Here is a 17,123-nt window from a genome sequence, read left to right as displayed (position 1 = left end):
CTGTTGAATATAAAAGTTTGGTAGTTTGTAGTTCCAGTTTTTATTTTGTTGTTGTTTTTAATGTTGGCATTGTGATCTCAGTGTCCTTATCAAGGATGCTGGGCATCTTCTTTTGATGATTAGGTTAAAAGGGTATCAGGGGGCTGGGGATAAAGAGCATTTGTTGCTCTTACAGAGAACCTGGGTTTGATTCCCAGCTCTGTCGTGGCAGCTCACAACTGTCTGTAACTTCAGTTCCAGGAGATCTAGTTCCCTTTTCTGACCTCTTTGGATAACAGACACACATGTGATACACAGTCATACATGCAAGCAAAACACCCATACATATTTTTAAAAAAGGATACCAAGATAATTAATTTTGAAATTTCTGCTGTCTCTGATGATATTTCTTGTCTCTTGTTCTCAGAAGTATTTCAGCGGCCTCTGTGGAACATGAACAGAGAACCAGGCCTGCTTCCCTTTTGCCAACAGCCTGTCCTTGAGTCACCGCAGCTTCCGCGACATGAGGGCCTGGCAGAGAGGGATCCAAACTGCTCCTCACCTGTGTCCAGCCATAAGTTACATGACCACACTTTTGATTTTAGCAGGACTCGGAACATTCAAGATGGTAGTGAGGGTACATGAAGCCCGTCCATGAGGAAGTCTGAGCAGAGACTCAAGTTGGTTCATTTACTACCTCAGAGTTGAGAAGAACCCCCAAAGTCAGCGTTTGCATTACTCTTTGCTTCGAATTATATCTGGCCACACCAAAGTAGCCCGATGTTTGGCCTTACACCTGGCGAAGAAAAGGTAGTGGCGGGCAGAAATGTACTACAGAAATGTGTACCACGCTGAGAGTTCACAGCCCCGGCAGAAGACGATGGACAAGTGTCCCTCCAGACGGCTTCACAGTGACATGCCTAGGTGTGCACTGCCTGTCATGAAGGGTGTCATTGCTGCTTAGCTGCTGGCTTGCCCCAGTCCTCAGAATGGTCGTGAGAAGACATTACTGCTTCGACATTTTACATTGCCTTCCAAGCAAGGAACAGAGATAACTTCTGAACTCTCCTGAGTCTGACTGAGACTCGAGAATGGAGGCCGAGACTTTGATATTCAAGGTCTTGGGCTGGAATCCTTTCGCCAGCTGGTACCAGAGCAAAGGCTTTTGTATTCTTCTGGAGTTGTTTTTTTCTTTGTGTGTGTGTGTTGTATGTTTGTCCTGTCCCTATAACCAGGGATGTCATTGTAAATATATGTGCATTTATAAATAATTTTTCTACTCATTGACCTTGTGTGTTGGCTACAGTGTAAATATTTTTGATATGCCCAAATTATATATAATGTCTATCTGGTTACTGTATGGGCAGCAACTTCTCAAGATCATAGACTTTGCATAACTTAGTTTAGTGAGGTCTACAAACTCTGTTTAAAGTTCTAAGACTTTGTCACGAAGCTCATGTAGAGGGACAGGGTACTTTGTGATTGTGTGCTCACAAACTGCTTGCTTCACGCCTGAAGGTCTACACATCCGATCACTCGCCATCTGTTTACAAGTGCCAGGTGATAATCTTGTTCTCGTAGCATAAATGTCTTGTTCTTCCAGAGCCCGGCAGCCTTGCCACAGCCCTGTGAGTATAGAAGATGGCTTATTTGGGGATTGTCTTCTTTCAGCAAAGTGCTTTGATGACAAGGAAACCAAAGATTGTTCTTTTTTTATGTTTACTTTGTTTTTAATCTCCTCCACGAATGTAGCAGCGTGTTAAGAAGGGAAGTGTGCTCTTGGGAGCCAAAAAACTTTATGTAAACAACGAATGCCAACACTAATGCTGACGAAATGTCACGTGCTTTCATTCTGTCCTCTGTGATGCCAGCCTCCTACTTAAATTGTCATGTTTTCTTCATTTTCATTTTGAATCTTTAAAAAATTATTATAGTCTTTCATCCCTTTGGACCATACGCTTTCTTCCTTTTGGACTGTGTTCCAGTTTTATAGTGGTCTGACTAGAAATTAAGAGCAGGCCCCTTCCTGGTGCTGCCCTGGCTAGCCACATCTGACTCTTACTGCGCAAAGAGGCTGTTTACTAGCTGCTCTAAGCCGCTCTCCAGCAGCCAGGAGCCAGAGAGGACCGTGCTACTTCAGTAAAGAGCCGCCTTTGTCAGCTGTTAGCTAGATCAAGAGTCATGCGGCTTGCTCTGACTTTAGCTGTATTTATTTCCCCAAAACAGGATTAATGGTCTAAGAAATGCTCAGGGGAGGGAACAATCTCTGCTTTTAAACAGTGTCAGTAAACAGACTCACGTCTGGATTGAAAAGCTGCCTTTTGTCTCCGGAGCAGCAGAGCTCCAGCACGTGGGCTCAGAGTGGAGGTGTGCTGCCGCTTGCTTGTTCTGTGGTCAGAGTTCAATGTGCTGTCAGCTGTGATCTGTCAGGGTAGAAAGCAGGCCCTGACCCAGTCCTCTAGAAATACTTCATCCAGGACGTCACCTCCAAGCCTCAGCAGTGACCTTTCTGCTGGGGTGTCAGGTGGTCTCCTGAGGTTGTGAAATGTTGGTCTCCCCTCCCAGATACCCTGGCTTGTTACATAACTTATTAGGAATCCATCTACAGATGGTAAAAGCCTGCCTCTGCTTTTATAATAACAATAACTTCTTACATTAGGGAAAGGAATTCCTGAAAAAACTTGCCCATGTTTGACCAAGCAGTGTCTACCCTCCAATAGTGATAAAATTGGCATCTCCTCAGCGCTTCTTCCAGGCTGGACAGGGTCCACTTAGGGACATTGCAGAGCCAGGCCGACTGAAATGCTGAGAGAAGTGGTCCATCCCCCCAGCCAGCTCCTACTTCATTTCAGTGGGACCACACAAGCCTCTGGATTTGTTTGTGCCCCTCATGGGCTGATAAGCCTATCTATAGGAAGTAGCCTTTTCCTTGAACTCCAAGCCTTACAGTACGGGATCTACACTCAGCAGCGGATGGGTTTTTGCTGGTTGTACCTTCATCTGCAGGCTGCTGTCCAGATAGGATGTATGTGAAATCCAGCCCTGCGAACAGCTGTCTGTAAGACCCCACCTCGGAAGCTTGCCCAGGCAGTTTTTGGTGAGGTGACGTTCACTCAGCAGGCTGTACGTTGCCCAGTGAAGGGTTGTAAAGGACCAAGCAGTTTCGGCACTGTCAGCCATTCTGTGAAAAGGGGGACATGAGAGAGGTCTTTATGTACATCTGGTTGTAGGGAGGTATAAAGTACACTTCTCTGGTGATGGAAATAACCTGCCTTTTGTGGGGAGGTGTGTGCAGACGTCATTGCTAGCCATGCTGCACAGAGTCCTCTGATGGAGTGGAACACGGGCAAGGTCCCTGTGACGTCTGTCATGTTGTCATTAGCTTGGGAGTTTGTCCTTTGATCTTTATGTTTGGTTTAGTGCACTTCAGGATTTTTTTTTTTTTAAACCAAGCCATTTGGGACTTTGGTTAACAGAGGAATCTGATCTGTGTTCCCAGCTAACAGCATGAAATTGTAGCATTATCTTCTCTGAGGAAAAACCCTGTACTTCTGACACAAGTGCCATTACTCTAACAGAAAATTTAAGCCTGTGTTGTATTATAGCTCTTCACTATGATTTTTTAAAAAAATATTATTATTATTGTTTTTTTTTTAGCCCCCTGGCTTTGAACTCTCAATCTCCTGCCTCACCCTCCCAAATGTAGCAACTATAGGTATGTCTGTCTTGACTAATTTTTGGTTTTGCCCATGGAGCCCAACTGGAGTGGAGTTGGTATTGCAGTGTTCAGTTTTAGGATGTTTTACCCAAGTGTGTGAGGATAGCCTTTTCTCGTTGGCTATCCACTGACATGCTGCAGGGATAAGGAGTAGCAGGTAAGTGTGGCCGTTTTCCCCTGGTGCTGGGCATTGAGACTACAACTCTGAATGCCAGGTGCATGTTCTCCCACTGAGCTCAGACCCCCATATCTGTTCTCTTTTTATGTGAGACTTGGCCTATCTTTGGGCTTTTTGTTTTTTTCCTTTTGGCAGTCCTGGGATTGATCTGTAGCCTCCTGCATACCAGTCAAGTGGTCTACCTCCGAGCTACAACCTCAGCTGAAATGTTGTTTTGCTACAGATTAATGAGTGGTTATAAAAACAATGGGACCATAAATGGCTGAGCTGAGGTTTTTTGTTTTTTGTTTTGTTTTTTGTTTGTTTGGTGCTCTCTGCCAGTCCAGTGTGGAGGTGTGCTGCACCTCCCTTTCCACTTTAAACTTTTTGTTTGGAACATGATCTAAAGATACAGCACTTAGCGTAGATTTTCTTGTTCTTGTTCTTTTTTGAACATTAGTTTGTTGGCAGAAGTACCAAGCTTCTGAATTAGGGATGTATTAGAAACTGCACTTAGAACATCTGAAAACCCAAGACCCGTAGGCTTTGTGAGAAGGTGGGAGGGGAAGGAGAGGTTGATGTCTGGTGTCCTGGGAACCAAACCCAGGTAAGCACTCTCGCAGCCCGTGTGCTGTAAGTTATGATTTGGGTTCCTTCCTTCTGGGTTGCGCATTGTTTCTTAGCAGCGCTGGTAACGACCGAGTGGTGGAGTGAGGGTGCAGAGCCCTTTGACTTGTCTGCGCCTGGTGTTGGACGTGCAGTGAGTTTGTAGCAACTGTGACTGTTTCCAAAGAGAAACTGATCTTCATACTTCATGTACCCTTGAAGTGTGTCCTGGCTGCTGGAGATGGCCTCTTTGCCCACGAGTGACTTCTACTCCCTGCTGTCTTCTATTCTCTTTTCCCGTTAGAGGCTGCCAACTGAGCAGCCCTCCTGTAAGGCACCTCTAAAGAGATACAAGTCACGTTGTTCAGTGTGGCTGTTTCCTGGTATCGATTATATTTTCTCACATAAGAATGTATATTTTATAGAGCATGTGTTCGTCCTGTCTACTGTAATGTCAATAAAGCTAAACCGTGAATCTCTTGTCTTTTCTAGAGTATAGGAATGAGGAGTGTGCTCTGTTTGGGCCCTTTTGAGGGGAGTTATTTGGTCAAAAGTGAGGCCCCCTGGCACCCCCATATCCAAGGGCTCTGGGATGTTTGGTCAAAAGAGATCTCAGCCCTCTGACACCCCTATATCCAAGGAGCCTGGGATGATTGGAAGCATCACCCCAGCCCCTGGCATCCATCCTAAGGCCCCTCCCCTGGGAGTTGCCTTGGTCCAGACTCCACCTCCGGGAAAGCCTGCCAAGCATTGACCCCTCCCTAGGGAGGGTCAGGACCCCTCCCACAGGCTATTTAGGCTGCCACCCAGAAAAGAAACACGTGGTCTCTGGGTTTTGCGTGGTCTCCTCTGCTCTCTCCCTCACCATGCTTTTCCCAGCCACCCGGGAGCCCTGCATTAAACGTGGGCATCTTTTATTCGGTCTAATTTGGTCTGATTGGAATTATTTGCATCAACGGAGAGACTCCTCTTTAGAAATATACCTAACATTATGGACTAGTTAAACAAGTTAAACGAGATTGCTTTTCTCTTGCTGTCACCAAGTCCTTTCGTGCCCGGTGCTGGGAGCACCATGGCACTGAGCTGCGTGGGACAGGCATTGTGTGCTCTCCTGCTTGTCCCTCCAGAGGTCCTCTGTGGTGCTAGGTGCTGGGAGACAAATGGGTCAAGAGCCATGAAAGAGTTCTCTACAAGGAGAGAATTAGCAATATTTTCTAGTTTGGTAAAGTCTTTGGTTAACGTATTTGAGGATTATCAGTATTCTGTAACTTCGTTGCTCCATCAACTCGGGTCAGCTCTTTGAAGACTGGGATTGTCACATTTATCTCATTGTGTACATCTGCTGTGCTTTGGGGTGCACTCATTGACTCCCCCAGCAGTCTGGGGGTACAGGTGAGGCAGACAGCTCAGCTTACTTTCATCTGCATGTCAAGTTAAGGAAACTGCTTCAGTGAAGCCTTATACCCAGAGGCAAGAAGCTGTCAAGCAGCGAAGGTAGGGGTTGAATCGGGTTTTGACGGATTCAGGGGTTTTCAGCTAGGATGCCTTCTGGTACTGAGTACCATGCGTTGGCTGCAGTCTAAAGCACAGGAATGAAGCCTCTGCTCATTGCCAGGGTGAAAACGAGCTAGAAGATTCATGGTTTTTCTACTGAATTCTGATGAAGAAACAACTATCGTTTGGTTCTCTTGTAAAGTAGAAGGCAAAAGCACACCCAACACCATAGTTTCATTACTTTTTCTTCAAAGTCTGGAGTGGAATACTCTAGGACCTTGTAGCAATATCCTGCTGTTATAAAAATACCCATACCCATTCACACTGAAAATTTTGGAAGTTTTTAACCTAGTACTGAGACTGTCCATATAGCATGCTTGCTTGCTACAGAGCAATACATTTATGAAACATGAGTGAATATTAAGAGCCATGAAAAAAGTGCATAAAAAGACAAAGTATATGGGGTGGATGTGCTGGTACACGTCTATAGTTCCAGTCCTTGAGAGGCGGAGGCAGGAGAGTAGGAGTGCAGGGCCATGCTTGGCTATACAGCTGGTTTGAGGCCAATCTGCCCTACATAAGAGCCTGTTTAAAAAAAAAAATAGAAAGCAAAAAAAAAAAAAAAGAAAAGTGGGGTGGGAGTGCTAGGGAGAGAGCTCAGAAAAGTCCTAAATCGAGACTCAGAACCTGCTAGAAGCCCTGCATGGTGGTGTGTTCTTACAATCCTAGCGCTTGGAGTAGGAGGCAGGCAGATCCTAGCTAGGCTTGATCCCAGCCACGCTAGCCCATTTGGTGAGCTCCAGGTTAGTGAGAGACTGTATTTAAAAAAGCGAAAACAAAGGGCCACCCCTAAGGAATGACTTCCAAGGTTCTCTCTGGCTTCCCCACACACGTGCACCCTCAGGTGAACATGCGCTCACAAAACCAGAAAGAGCATAAGTGTAAGGATTGTACTGCATGTTCCAGAGGTGGATACTCTCTCTGTGAGCATTTCTGACCCCTTGCTCAGTTTGTACTTTTTCATGGACAAGGAGCAAGTACAGTTTGGAGCAGTCTGCAACCTGGATGGCTACCTCTCTGACTGTCAGTGCCATGTGGTCACTGGGGGCTTGGTTGTGCTCATTTCTCATGGTTCCTTTTAACCCTCTGGTACAGAACAGTTGAAATTTGAAGACCACACCTCCGTCCAGAAGCCCTGACTAGAAGCAGCAATGCTGCGTAGCCTCCTCCCTGTGTACTAGCTCCTCCTCTGCTGAGTGCAGGTTACTCTGCAGGCCTGCTGTGTTTCTAGCCAATGCTCTCTGGAATGGAAAGCCTGTGGTTTGTTACCGAGGAAGCTATCACAAGGTAGCTTAAGGGAAAAGAAAATACACGGGTCAGTCTGCAAAGGAGATGGATTGCCAATATGAATGTCACATAGCTTGTGAGAGTGGCTGAAACGAGACTGTTGAATTTGTCACCTCGGCTGCATTGTTCAGCGTGTTTTTTGACATCTCAGATTTGGAGCTGGAGAGGTTATGATTAAGTGATTAGGAGCACTTGGTTGATGTGGGATTCCCCTCTGTATGCTTCGAATACCATTGGTTAATAAAGAAACTGTCTTAGTGCTGGGAACTGAACTTGGGGCCTCTGCGATCGCACTACCTGCACTGAGCCGTCATCTCTCCAGCCTGCTCCAAACTGATTCTTTATCCAATCCGTCGAACACTACAGCGACCTAAGTAGGTACTCATCCAACAGCCCGGTCAGCTGGCCGGATACCTCTTTTGCAGGGAGAGAGTTCAGCCCAGATTGTGTGATTTGCCTAAAGTCACATGCCTCAAAGCTTTCTACTGAAAGAGACTGTACTCTGTCCCAGTCAAAGGGTTTTTTTGTTTTGTTTTGCTTTGTTTGGTTTTTATTTTGTTTGTTATCTTTGTTTTTTGGTGGGATCTCATGTAGTCCAGTTTAGTTTCAAACTCACTACGAGCACAGAGTAGGACTTGACTTTGTGATCCTCCTGCTCCACCTCCAGGGTAGGCACCTGTCTGTTACCATGTTTTGTCTTGATTTTTTTGTTGTTTTGTTTTCAAAAAGGGTCTCTCTGTTGTGAAGCTCTGGCTGTCCTGGCATTCATTATCTAGACCAGGGTGGCATTGAATTCACCGAAATCCACCTGCCTCTGCCTCCGGCGTGCTGAGATTAAAAACATGCATCACCACAGCCAGCTGCCAGTGATTTTGTCTTTAATTTACCCGCTCCCGTGTGTGTGTAGGGAGAGAGAGGTGGAATGCATGTGGGTGTAGTGTGGTGCGCATGTGGAAGTCAGAGGACACCCGTGGGTGTCGGTCTTCACCTTGTTTGAGGGGGGCTGTCTTGTTTTCTGTTGTATAGGCTGAGCTGGAAGTTCTGTCTCTGCTGCCCATCACCCTGTAGGAGCCCTGGATGACAGAGGCACCACGTCTGGTTTTAGTGAGTTCTGGGGGTCAAACCCAAGTCCTCACACTGGATCAGCAAGCGCTTTTGCCCGCAGAGCCATCTCCCAGCCCTCTCCAGGTTTTTTTACCTTGAAATGCATCCTAGAGACTTAGTGTTTTTAGATTTCCTAAGAAGTGGGAAATCAAGCAGATTGGCTGCTGTGCTGTGGTCTGATCCACCCCAGGGATCGCAGACGGGTAGGCTTGCCAGAAAGGAGGAAATAGCCAGAAAGTGAGTGTGGCTAGGAGCAAAAGCCAAGGAAAGGTATTTGGAGCATTCAAGAGTAAGTGCTTGCTCTATCTATCTATCTATCTATCTATCTATCTATCTATCTATCTATCTATCTATCTATCTATCTATCTATCATCTATCTATCTATCATCTATCTATCTATCTATCTATCATCTATCTATCTATCTATCTATCTATCTATCTATCTATCTATCTACACAGTCTCACCATGTAGCCCTGGCTGGCCTAGAACTCAGATCTGCCCGACTCTGCCTTGTGAGTGCTGAGTGTGTGCTCCTCCATGCCCAGCTTAGTGAACACTTGTAAACTCCTATTTTATTCTTTTCCAAGGAGAAACCAGATTCAATAGAGTCCCATACACAGAGTAACAGCCGGCAGCTCTTGAGGCACTTGAAAGGCTGGATTGTTTAAAGATTTAGTTTCAACCGTGAAAATGGCATAATATTTACTCCATAGTAAGCTTCATTTCAGAGGCCTCACAATGAGAACACAGAGGCCAAAAATATAGACATTTTTAGCTGTATGCTCTGGCATTTCCTAAAATAATATACATAGGTGTTTGATGTAGAATAGAGTCAAACTCCAAAGACAATTATTTCTAGTACGCCATCCCTGAGCAACATAAAGTTTTGTTAATTGTCTTTTATTTGTGGCTTAGTGACATAGTGATTATAACATCATAACTCTTCAGTACTGTGATGACGTTTCTTCAATCTGAGGACATTGAAATAAACTCTAAGGGTATTCAGAAACAATTATTTCTGTTCAGATTAACTTGAAACATTAATAAGCACAAATAGACCAGAATTTGTTGTGTAACAATAAGCAACCTCTTCTTGACATCAAGTCTCTGAAATTTATTAAATGAGCTACACAAACTAAAAAAAAAAAAAGATTTAGTTTCATTACTTTTAGTTGTGTGTTTATGCGTCGCTGTCAGTATGTGAGATTAGAGTTCACAGATGTCAAATCCCCTGGAGCTGTAGCGACAACAGTCATAAGCCACCTGACACAAGTGCTGGAAACTGAACTCAGGTCCTCTGCAGAGCAGAACACGCTCCGATTCACCGGACCACCACTCCAGCTCCAAGACCTGAGTAGTTTCGATTTGTCTCTTTTCTAAATGCTCTATCAAAGCCAATGTGAGTCCATCAGTCTTGAAAAGAAGGGGCACACGGCTGGTGTTGGCAGTGGAGATGGTTGCCTGTATAATTTATCCTTTGGAGCAAGTCCCCTGCCAGAAACAGCAGGGCAGAGAAGAAACACATTTCTCTTCCAAGAGGAATTGCTGCCACCCAGGCGGCCTGGCCTTGTTCTGCACATGTCACTGGGCCAGGGGGCACTCAGGGACTGCACAAGCTGCTCTTACTAAAATGGGACTTTAAAGGTGAAAATTCAAGCATGTGATGTTGAGAACTTTTGACTTTTGGAGAAACACAAAATCATAATAAATTGCAGGTCTGGGGGGAAGCCATGAATCATGTTGGCAGGCGTGCTGCCCTGTGGCCTGTGCCACCAGCACCAGCCTTCTCTGACACCTCTCCTAGCCTGAGCCACCAGTCTCCCTCCCAGTGTTACCCAGAGTGCAACAGACGTCAGTGCCCAGGGAGGTCAGGAGAGGTTTGCGAAGGACCCCACACCTTCAGCTGTGAATGTTTCCAGATTTCTGTCTTTGGGCAGCCTTAATTTAGGGAGGCCTCTCAGCTGCCTCTGTTCATTGCTTTCCTCGGTCCAGGAAAGAGTCAGGACTGGTTCGTCACTTTCTTTAAAGTTCACTCTTGCGTCCCAGTTGTACATAGTGCGGGCCTCGCTAGCGAAATAACTAACGAGAGTAGCAGAAGATTAAGATCATCAGAATTTGGGGATTCTTAAAGGCAAGCTATGGTTTTGCTATAGCTCTGGTTAAGAACACAGGCTTGTCAGGCAGTGGTGGTGCACACCTTTAATCCCAGCACTTGGGAGGCAGAGGTAGGCGGATCTCTGTGAGTGTGAGGCCAGCCTGGTTTACAGAGCTAGTTCCAGGACAGCCAGGGCTACACAAAGAATCCCTGTCTCAAAAAAAAAAAAAAAAGAAAAAAAAAGAAAGAAAAAAAAAAAAACCCAACTTAACCAACCATACAGAACACCCCTCTCCCCTCCCTTGAAAAAAGGCTTGTGTTCTTTCTCGACAAACTCCAGTGTGTCCTTCCTTCTGCTCCCTCTGCCTTCCTCTGGTTCTCAGTAAGGGCATCTGGGCAAAGTACAAAATGTTAAGATTCTAAAGAGCACAATTTGTCATCTATGGTGGGAGTCCCACGCCTAGGCAGACGCTGCCCACTTCCTGTGGAGACAGCCGTCTAGTATACGGAGGTCTCTTCCGGTCAGCTGGGCCCTGCATTTGTCACAAGACTTTCAAAAGTCAGTGGCAGGCTCCAGTCCGACTACCACCTATTACCCCTTGCAGAAGCTTAAGCCAGTCCCTTGGTTTTGTGGACCTCGTCCTTCTGATTTGCAGAATACAAATACGCACGCTTTGCTTCCGCGAGACTTGTTATCAGGTGATGTGGATAACAAATGAAGCATGCGCTCAACAGCGGTCTGTACATTACGGGCTTTCAAAAATGCAGTGTACCCTCCTTCCTCCTCCCCTGTCTGAGACAGCTCTGGGTAGAGAATGGGAGAAGGTTGATTTTCTAGAGCCAGTCCTGAGATTTGGGTTCCTGGGTAAATTTGGCTTGGAAACAAGAAACTTTGAAGAAGTGGAAAGTGCCCTCGAGCCAGGACTCAGTGGGACTGAGATTCTGACTGGCTCTGCGCACACTCACACAGTTGTGTGATCTCAGTAAGCCATTGGTGGAGCCTGGATGGCACCCGTGATGCCGAGGACTCGCGTAATGCATCCTGCGATGCCCTTGGAAGCCCCGAATTTCAGCGCTGAGTCCTGTAGATCTCAAGCACCGGGAGCTGTTCCCAAGACCGCCTCCAGTGTATTTTTGTGCCCCCAGTTGTTTTCCAGTTTCCTAACTCCCAGAAAAGACTCTATTAGAGAACAGTGATTAGGAATGCATGCATGGAATTTTAAAGAGGGCAGAGCACTCAGCTGCTTTAAACCGGGTTGAGGGCAACACATTTGAGGCCTCTACAAAGTGTCATGTGTGGCGAGACCGTCAGTCGGTCTTATTCCTGACTGGGGATCCTCTTTGGCCCAGACGTCTCCCTTGTAATTCAGTCCCATCACTGCATAGGAACTCCCACAGCGCTCCTTGGCAAACAGAATTGCTTCTCAGAATATTATCTTCAGTACTTAGCATTCTGGCTTCACGCTGGAATGGGAGCTGACATCTTGGAAGATCACAAATGTTCTGGAGTCGGAATGCTTGAGTTCCCATTATGGCCACTTGTATTACAGGCAAATTACTAAATTTCTTTTAACTTCTGTTTTCTTCTCTGCAGGAATGTAATGACAATCCTCGCTCCACAAGGTCACTGTGAGCACCATGTGAAATAATTTCAACCAGAAGGAGGCAAACATTAGCATTTTATTTATTTATTTCTGAGACAGGATTTCACTACACAGTCAGGCTGGCCTCAGCTTTATTACATAGCCCAGGCTAGCCTTGGACTTTCCCTGCCTCAGCTGGGCTAACAGTCATAAGTTACCATACCCAGCTCAGCTTTTGTAAGTCTAAGGGCAGCTAGGTCATACCTGGAAGAAAGCTTTCCATAGCATCCCCCTGACCTCCAGCTCTTACGTTATCTCCGCCTCCTCTCCCATGATGCTCTCTGAGTCTCAATCAGGGCTGAGCATTTCCATAGCATCAGCCGTCCCCCTCTCTGCCCCCCCCACCTCCCCCAGCTCTTAATGTTCTCTCCGCCTCCTCTCCCATGATGCTCTCTGAGTCTCATTCAGGGCTGAGCACTCAGCTGTGGGTTTTCTCAGCACTTCCGCTGGTTAGGCATCTTTTCAGTAACCACAGCAATATGAAGCTTCTCTGACCAAGGCTGACAGTAACACTATATCAATATAAACATAAATATTGGGCTAATGGGATGGCTTAGCAGGTAAAGGGGCTTGCTGCTGGGCTTGCTGCCAAGCTTGATGACTTGAGCTCAATCCCCAGGGCCCACATGGTAGGAGAGAACTTATTCCCACAGGTTGTTCTCTGACTCTAATGCCCATGCTGTAGCGTGTGTGCCCCCTACACACAAATAATTAAAATAATTCAATGTAATAATGAGAAACCATAAGATTTTAGAAATAAATCCAAGGACTTTTAAGTACATTTAAGCGACTTTCCTCCCAGTACGCTGTGGCCTCCTTAGCTATAGGCTTCTCACTAGGTTTAAATTCCCTTCTGTGGAACAGGTTCAGATTCAGTCTAGAAGTGGTCAGTTACCCATGGGTCATGCCACAGTTATACCAGTGGGCACATCTTCCTTTCTTTTTTATGACCACATTTCTTTCTTTATTAGGATATTGATGGACATCTAGTTTAGTTCTATTTCCTGGACATTGTGGATAGCCCAGCAGTGAACGTGGACAGGCAAGTTATCTCCGGAATGTGTTGTTGACCTAGAGTCCGTCTGGCGTATCCTCACGAGTGGTATAGTTGGCTCAAGTGTAGTTTTAGGTTCAGGGTTTTTTAATGAAACATTATTTTCTGTGTATGAGTGTTACCTGCCTGTGCGCATGTACCACATGCATGCCTGGTGACTATGGAGCTCAGAAGAGGGTGCTGGATCCCCTGGAATTGGAGTTATGGATGTGTGTGAGCCACCATGTAGGTGCTGGGAACTGCCCACGTCTTCTGCAAGAGCAGCGAGTGCACTCGGTTCAGCTTTCGTAGGACCCTCCATACGTCCACAGCGCAGGTTTACTGGCAGCGACATGGATTCCTCTTTCTCTACATGCTTGCCAGGACTGCCATTTGTTTTTATGGTAATAGCCATTCTGGCTTGCACCGCCATGGTAAGTGTGTTGAACACTTATTTGAGTATGTATTGACTATCTGCATGCCTTCAGTTCATTAGCTTGTTTTGGGCTGGATTTTTTTCCCCCTGGTGTTTAATTTGTGCTGTTCTGTACGTACAAGGGACCGCCAGATGTGTAGCTGGCAAAGATCTTATTACCATCCTCTAGGCTCTGGTGCTTCTTCCTTTGCCGAACAGAAGCTTCTTAGTTTCCTGTAATTTCACTTGCCGATTGTTGGCACTATTTGCTCTACAGTGGGTGCTCTGCTCGGGAAGTTCTTGCCTGGGCCTGTATATCTTGAAGTGTTTTTTCCCCCCTAGCACTTTCAAAGCTTCAGGACGGACGTTCGAGTCTTTGACCCACTTGGGGTTGACCTTTGTGCAGGGATAGAGACAGGTTTACTCATTCCCCTAGGTGTGGAAACCATGTTCTCAGCACCCATTGTCACACAGGCTATCTTTCCTCCAGTGTGTGTTTTTGACACCTTTGTCAGATGTTAGCTAACTACGGCTTTGTGGGCTTATTTCTGGGTCCTTTATCAGATCCCTTTGATCAACGGGCCTGTTTTTGAGTCAATATCTTGCTGTTTTTGTTCCCATGACTTTGTAATATGGGTTGAGACGGGTATTTCTGATACCGGCAGCATCTTTCTCTTTCTGACAATGACCTGCTTGAAATACTCAGGGTTTTCTGTCTTTGGGAAGCTAAGCTGCTGACCTGCCAAAGGAATAAACATAAAAATCTGAAAAATGAAAGATCGTGTGTGTGCCCCCTCCTCCCCCGCCGCCCTTCTGTTCTTGGCTTGTTTAAGAACAAAATCCTCTTTCTCTGTTTGGGCTCCTGAGCCATATATATATATATATATATATATATATATATATATATATATATATATATATGTTGGACACTCCCTGTTCCCTGGGTCCATCTAACTTATAATTTCTTCAGGCTAAAACATTTAAACCCATTTTAAACAATCGCCTTAATCTTCGATGCCTTGGTAGACCCATCGGGCTACTTGTCAACAGGGTGCGCGGTCATGCTCAGTGCCCGGCAGCTGACTGAGGAAGCTATGACGCACCCCAGGCTCTCTTCCCAAGTTGGTCAGTTCTGGATTTTGCAGTAGGTGGACGAAGAGGCTGGAGATGCTGCAGTTCTCCGCACGTGGGCTCTTCAGATCCAGATTTTAGAATTCATGAGAAGAGGTGACAACACCGCTGTGGTCCCAAGCCAAGGAGAAATCCTGTCCCGTTGAGAAGCCGCGTCCTTCAGCCCTGAATATCCCATCATCAAATAGTAGAAGGCAGTGAACAAATTGTTGAAGTCCTTTCAAAGGGTGCCATATTTTGCCTTTTTGTTCCAAGGCATCTCTTGCTTCCCTGAGTGGAGGCTGCTTTTAGAAAGTTCTACTACACAACGGTTTGAGCGAGAACTAGCCTCCAGGTGGCGCTTCAGCACAGAGAATGGCAGCTGACGGCGCTACTCAGGCCACCATTGCTCAGGGATGCCCTTACGTAAGGGGATTCACGGGAAATCCGGCTTCTCGGCTTGCACAATGGAGGAAAGGCCTGGTCTTTGTCATGGCTCAGACTATGACTCTAAATCTGCCCGGAGTGGTACAGGGCTCTGAAAGTTCTAGGCCACTGCCAGGACGAAGCCCAGAGCCGCTCGGCCTGTTGGGAGGGTGAGGCTGTAGCTCGGGTTTCGTCCTCCGATGCTGCAGGCCATGCTCTGGGCTCCCAGCCCATGGCTGAGCGCTCAGCTCGCCCGGGCCAGTGGAGGCCTTCAGGCAAAGCGGACTGCTCCGAGGCTGCAGTCCTTTCCCTTGGCCTTCCGCCTCGTCTCCTCTCTCTCCTCCCCTCCCCCTCCCTCCACAGCCCATTCTCACCTTACGCTATTTACAAATCGATTTCCCGGTGTGATCTCATTTGCAGCTCCCACTCCCGGGGTAGAGGGACAGATTGGGGCCATCTCTCAGTCCCTACACTCTGAAAGACGTCTTGAGAAGGTCTCCTTCTGTGCCTCTCACCGCTAGCAAATACTGAGCAGCGCGGGCAAATATTGAATTCGACTTGGTGGTTTCAGAGCTTGGCACCGAGGAGGGCTCGGAACTGTCTACAGCATGAAGAAGCATTTACAGATGAAGAGGAGGATGGAGGAGCTGAGAGGCGGACTGTTTGCTAGAAGTCAGGGCTTCAGACGCCTAGGGCCGGTAGCAAGGCCCCACTAGGCACCAATTACAGCACACGGCTTTTCACGCAGAAGCAGTGTGTAGGCACATAAAGGCCCCGGGCAGATTCGTCTCAGGGCCTGACAGACATCATGACTCCGGGTTGGGCACTGGGGCGCCTGTCTCTAAGGGGACAATACAGATGACAGGGAATGAGTGGTATTTTTGAGGTCTTGTTTAAAGCATGAACAAGCACTCTGACCCTACTTGTCAAAAGCCTTATGACGTCATTGAGGATGCCCTGTAGGGGCAAGTGTACCTGTAGCTTTTATTCTACCCCGTTGGATCAGGGTCCAACTCCTTGGTTTTTGTTTGGACGTGTATGTTTCAGGCAGTGTGGGACTTGAGGGAGGCCGGGTTCCAGTCCTAGACCTACCTCATGCTCGCTGTCTGGTCGGCGTTGGGTGGCACAAACGTTTCAGGGGCTAATACCCGGAAAAATGAGTGTGTGTATGCTTAAGAGTGGAGGTGCTATGGGCGGTGGTGGCTCACGCCTATAATCCCAACACTCGGGTGACAGAGGCAGGTGGATCTCTGTGTGTTCGAGGCCAGCCTGGTCTACAAGAGCTAGTTCTGGGACAGGCCCTAAAGCTACAGAGAAACCCTGTCTCGAAAAACCAAGAAAAGAAAAATAAAAAGAGTGGAAGTGCTTTATCACTGAGAGGTCCCCGTCCCATGTCTCAGCTGTCCCTCTGTAGTTATTCTGTACTTGAGAGCTGGTTTGGTGGGTGGCTGGGGTCTCATCAAAATTGTGTAGGATTTCCTCGGACCAGCTGCCGGGCTCTCACCTTCTCTATTCAGTTACAGCTTTTTGACAGGGTTTCTCTGTGTAGCCCTGTCTGTTCTGGAATTTGTTTGAGACCAGGCTGGCCTCGAACACATGGAGATCCGCCTGCCCCTGCCTCTCAAGTGTGGGGATTAAAGGTGTGCGCCTCTACCTCCTGACCCAGTTATAACTTCCTTGTGCTCTTAGGAGCGGAGGAAATGCCTTGAAATGCACTGGTTTTGTGTTGTTCTTCGGCTGGAGGAACTGACATCTTCATCTTCAGACTCTCCAGGGCACCATTCAGAGTTCAGAGGCTCTTGTCTCTACCCAGAGCTCACCGTATAGTGCGTGGTAGCTGTCCAGTACATAGTCATGACCGGCAGGAAGGAAGGGACCTTGCACAGATGACAACACTAATTAACCCACAAGAGTTTATCTGGACAAGCTCTTAGGGGATGCAAAGCTATCCGTTAAGTCTTCTGACTAAGTGTGGAAATGTGATCAGCTTGGAAG

General features: G+C 46.8%; 1 protein-coding gene across 2 annotated transcripts in view; it reads left to right on the top strand.

Moving 5' to 3' along the window:
• Positions 1-4,927, top strand: part of Lrig2 (leucine rich repeats and immunoglobulin like domains 2) — a 53,486-nt gene extending 48,559 nt beyond the window's left edge. For both annotated transcript variants that reach the window (XM_057793361.1, XM_057793360.1), the window contains exon 18: positions 407-4,927. In XM_057793361.1, coding sequence (XP_057649344.1) covers positions 407-624 — 218 coding nt within the window. In that variant the 3' untranslated portion in view covers positions 625-4,927. The remainder of the gene's footprint in view (positions 1-406) is intronic.
• Positions 4,928-17,123: the final 12,196 nt, after the last annotated feature.

Source organism: Chionomys nivalis, chromosome 18 (genome assembly GCF_950005125.1).
Source record: "Chionomys nivalis chromosome 18, mChiNiv1.1, whole genome shotgun sequence".
In the NCBI taxonomy this organism is placed as follows: domain Eukaryota; kingdom Metazoa; phylum Chordata; class Mammalia; order Rodentia; family Cricetidae; genus Chionomys; species Chionomys nivalis.
Note: the sequence above shows the minus strand (reverse complement) of the source record. Positions and strands in the feature narration are given on the sequence as shown.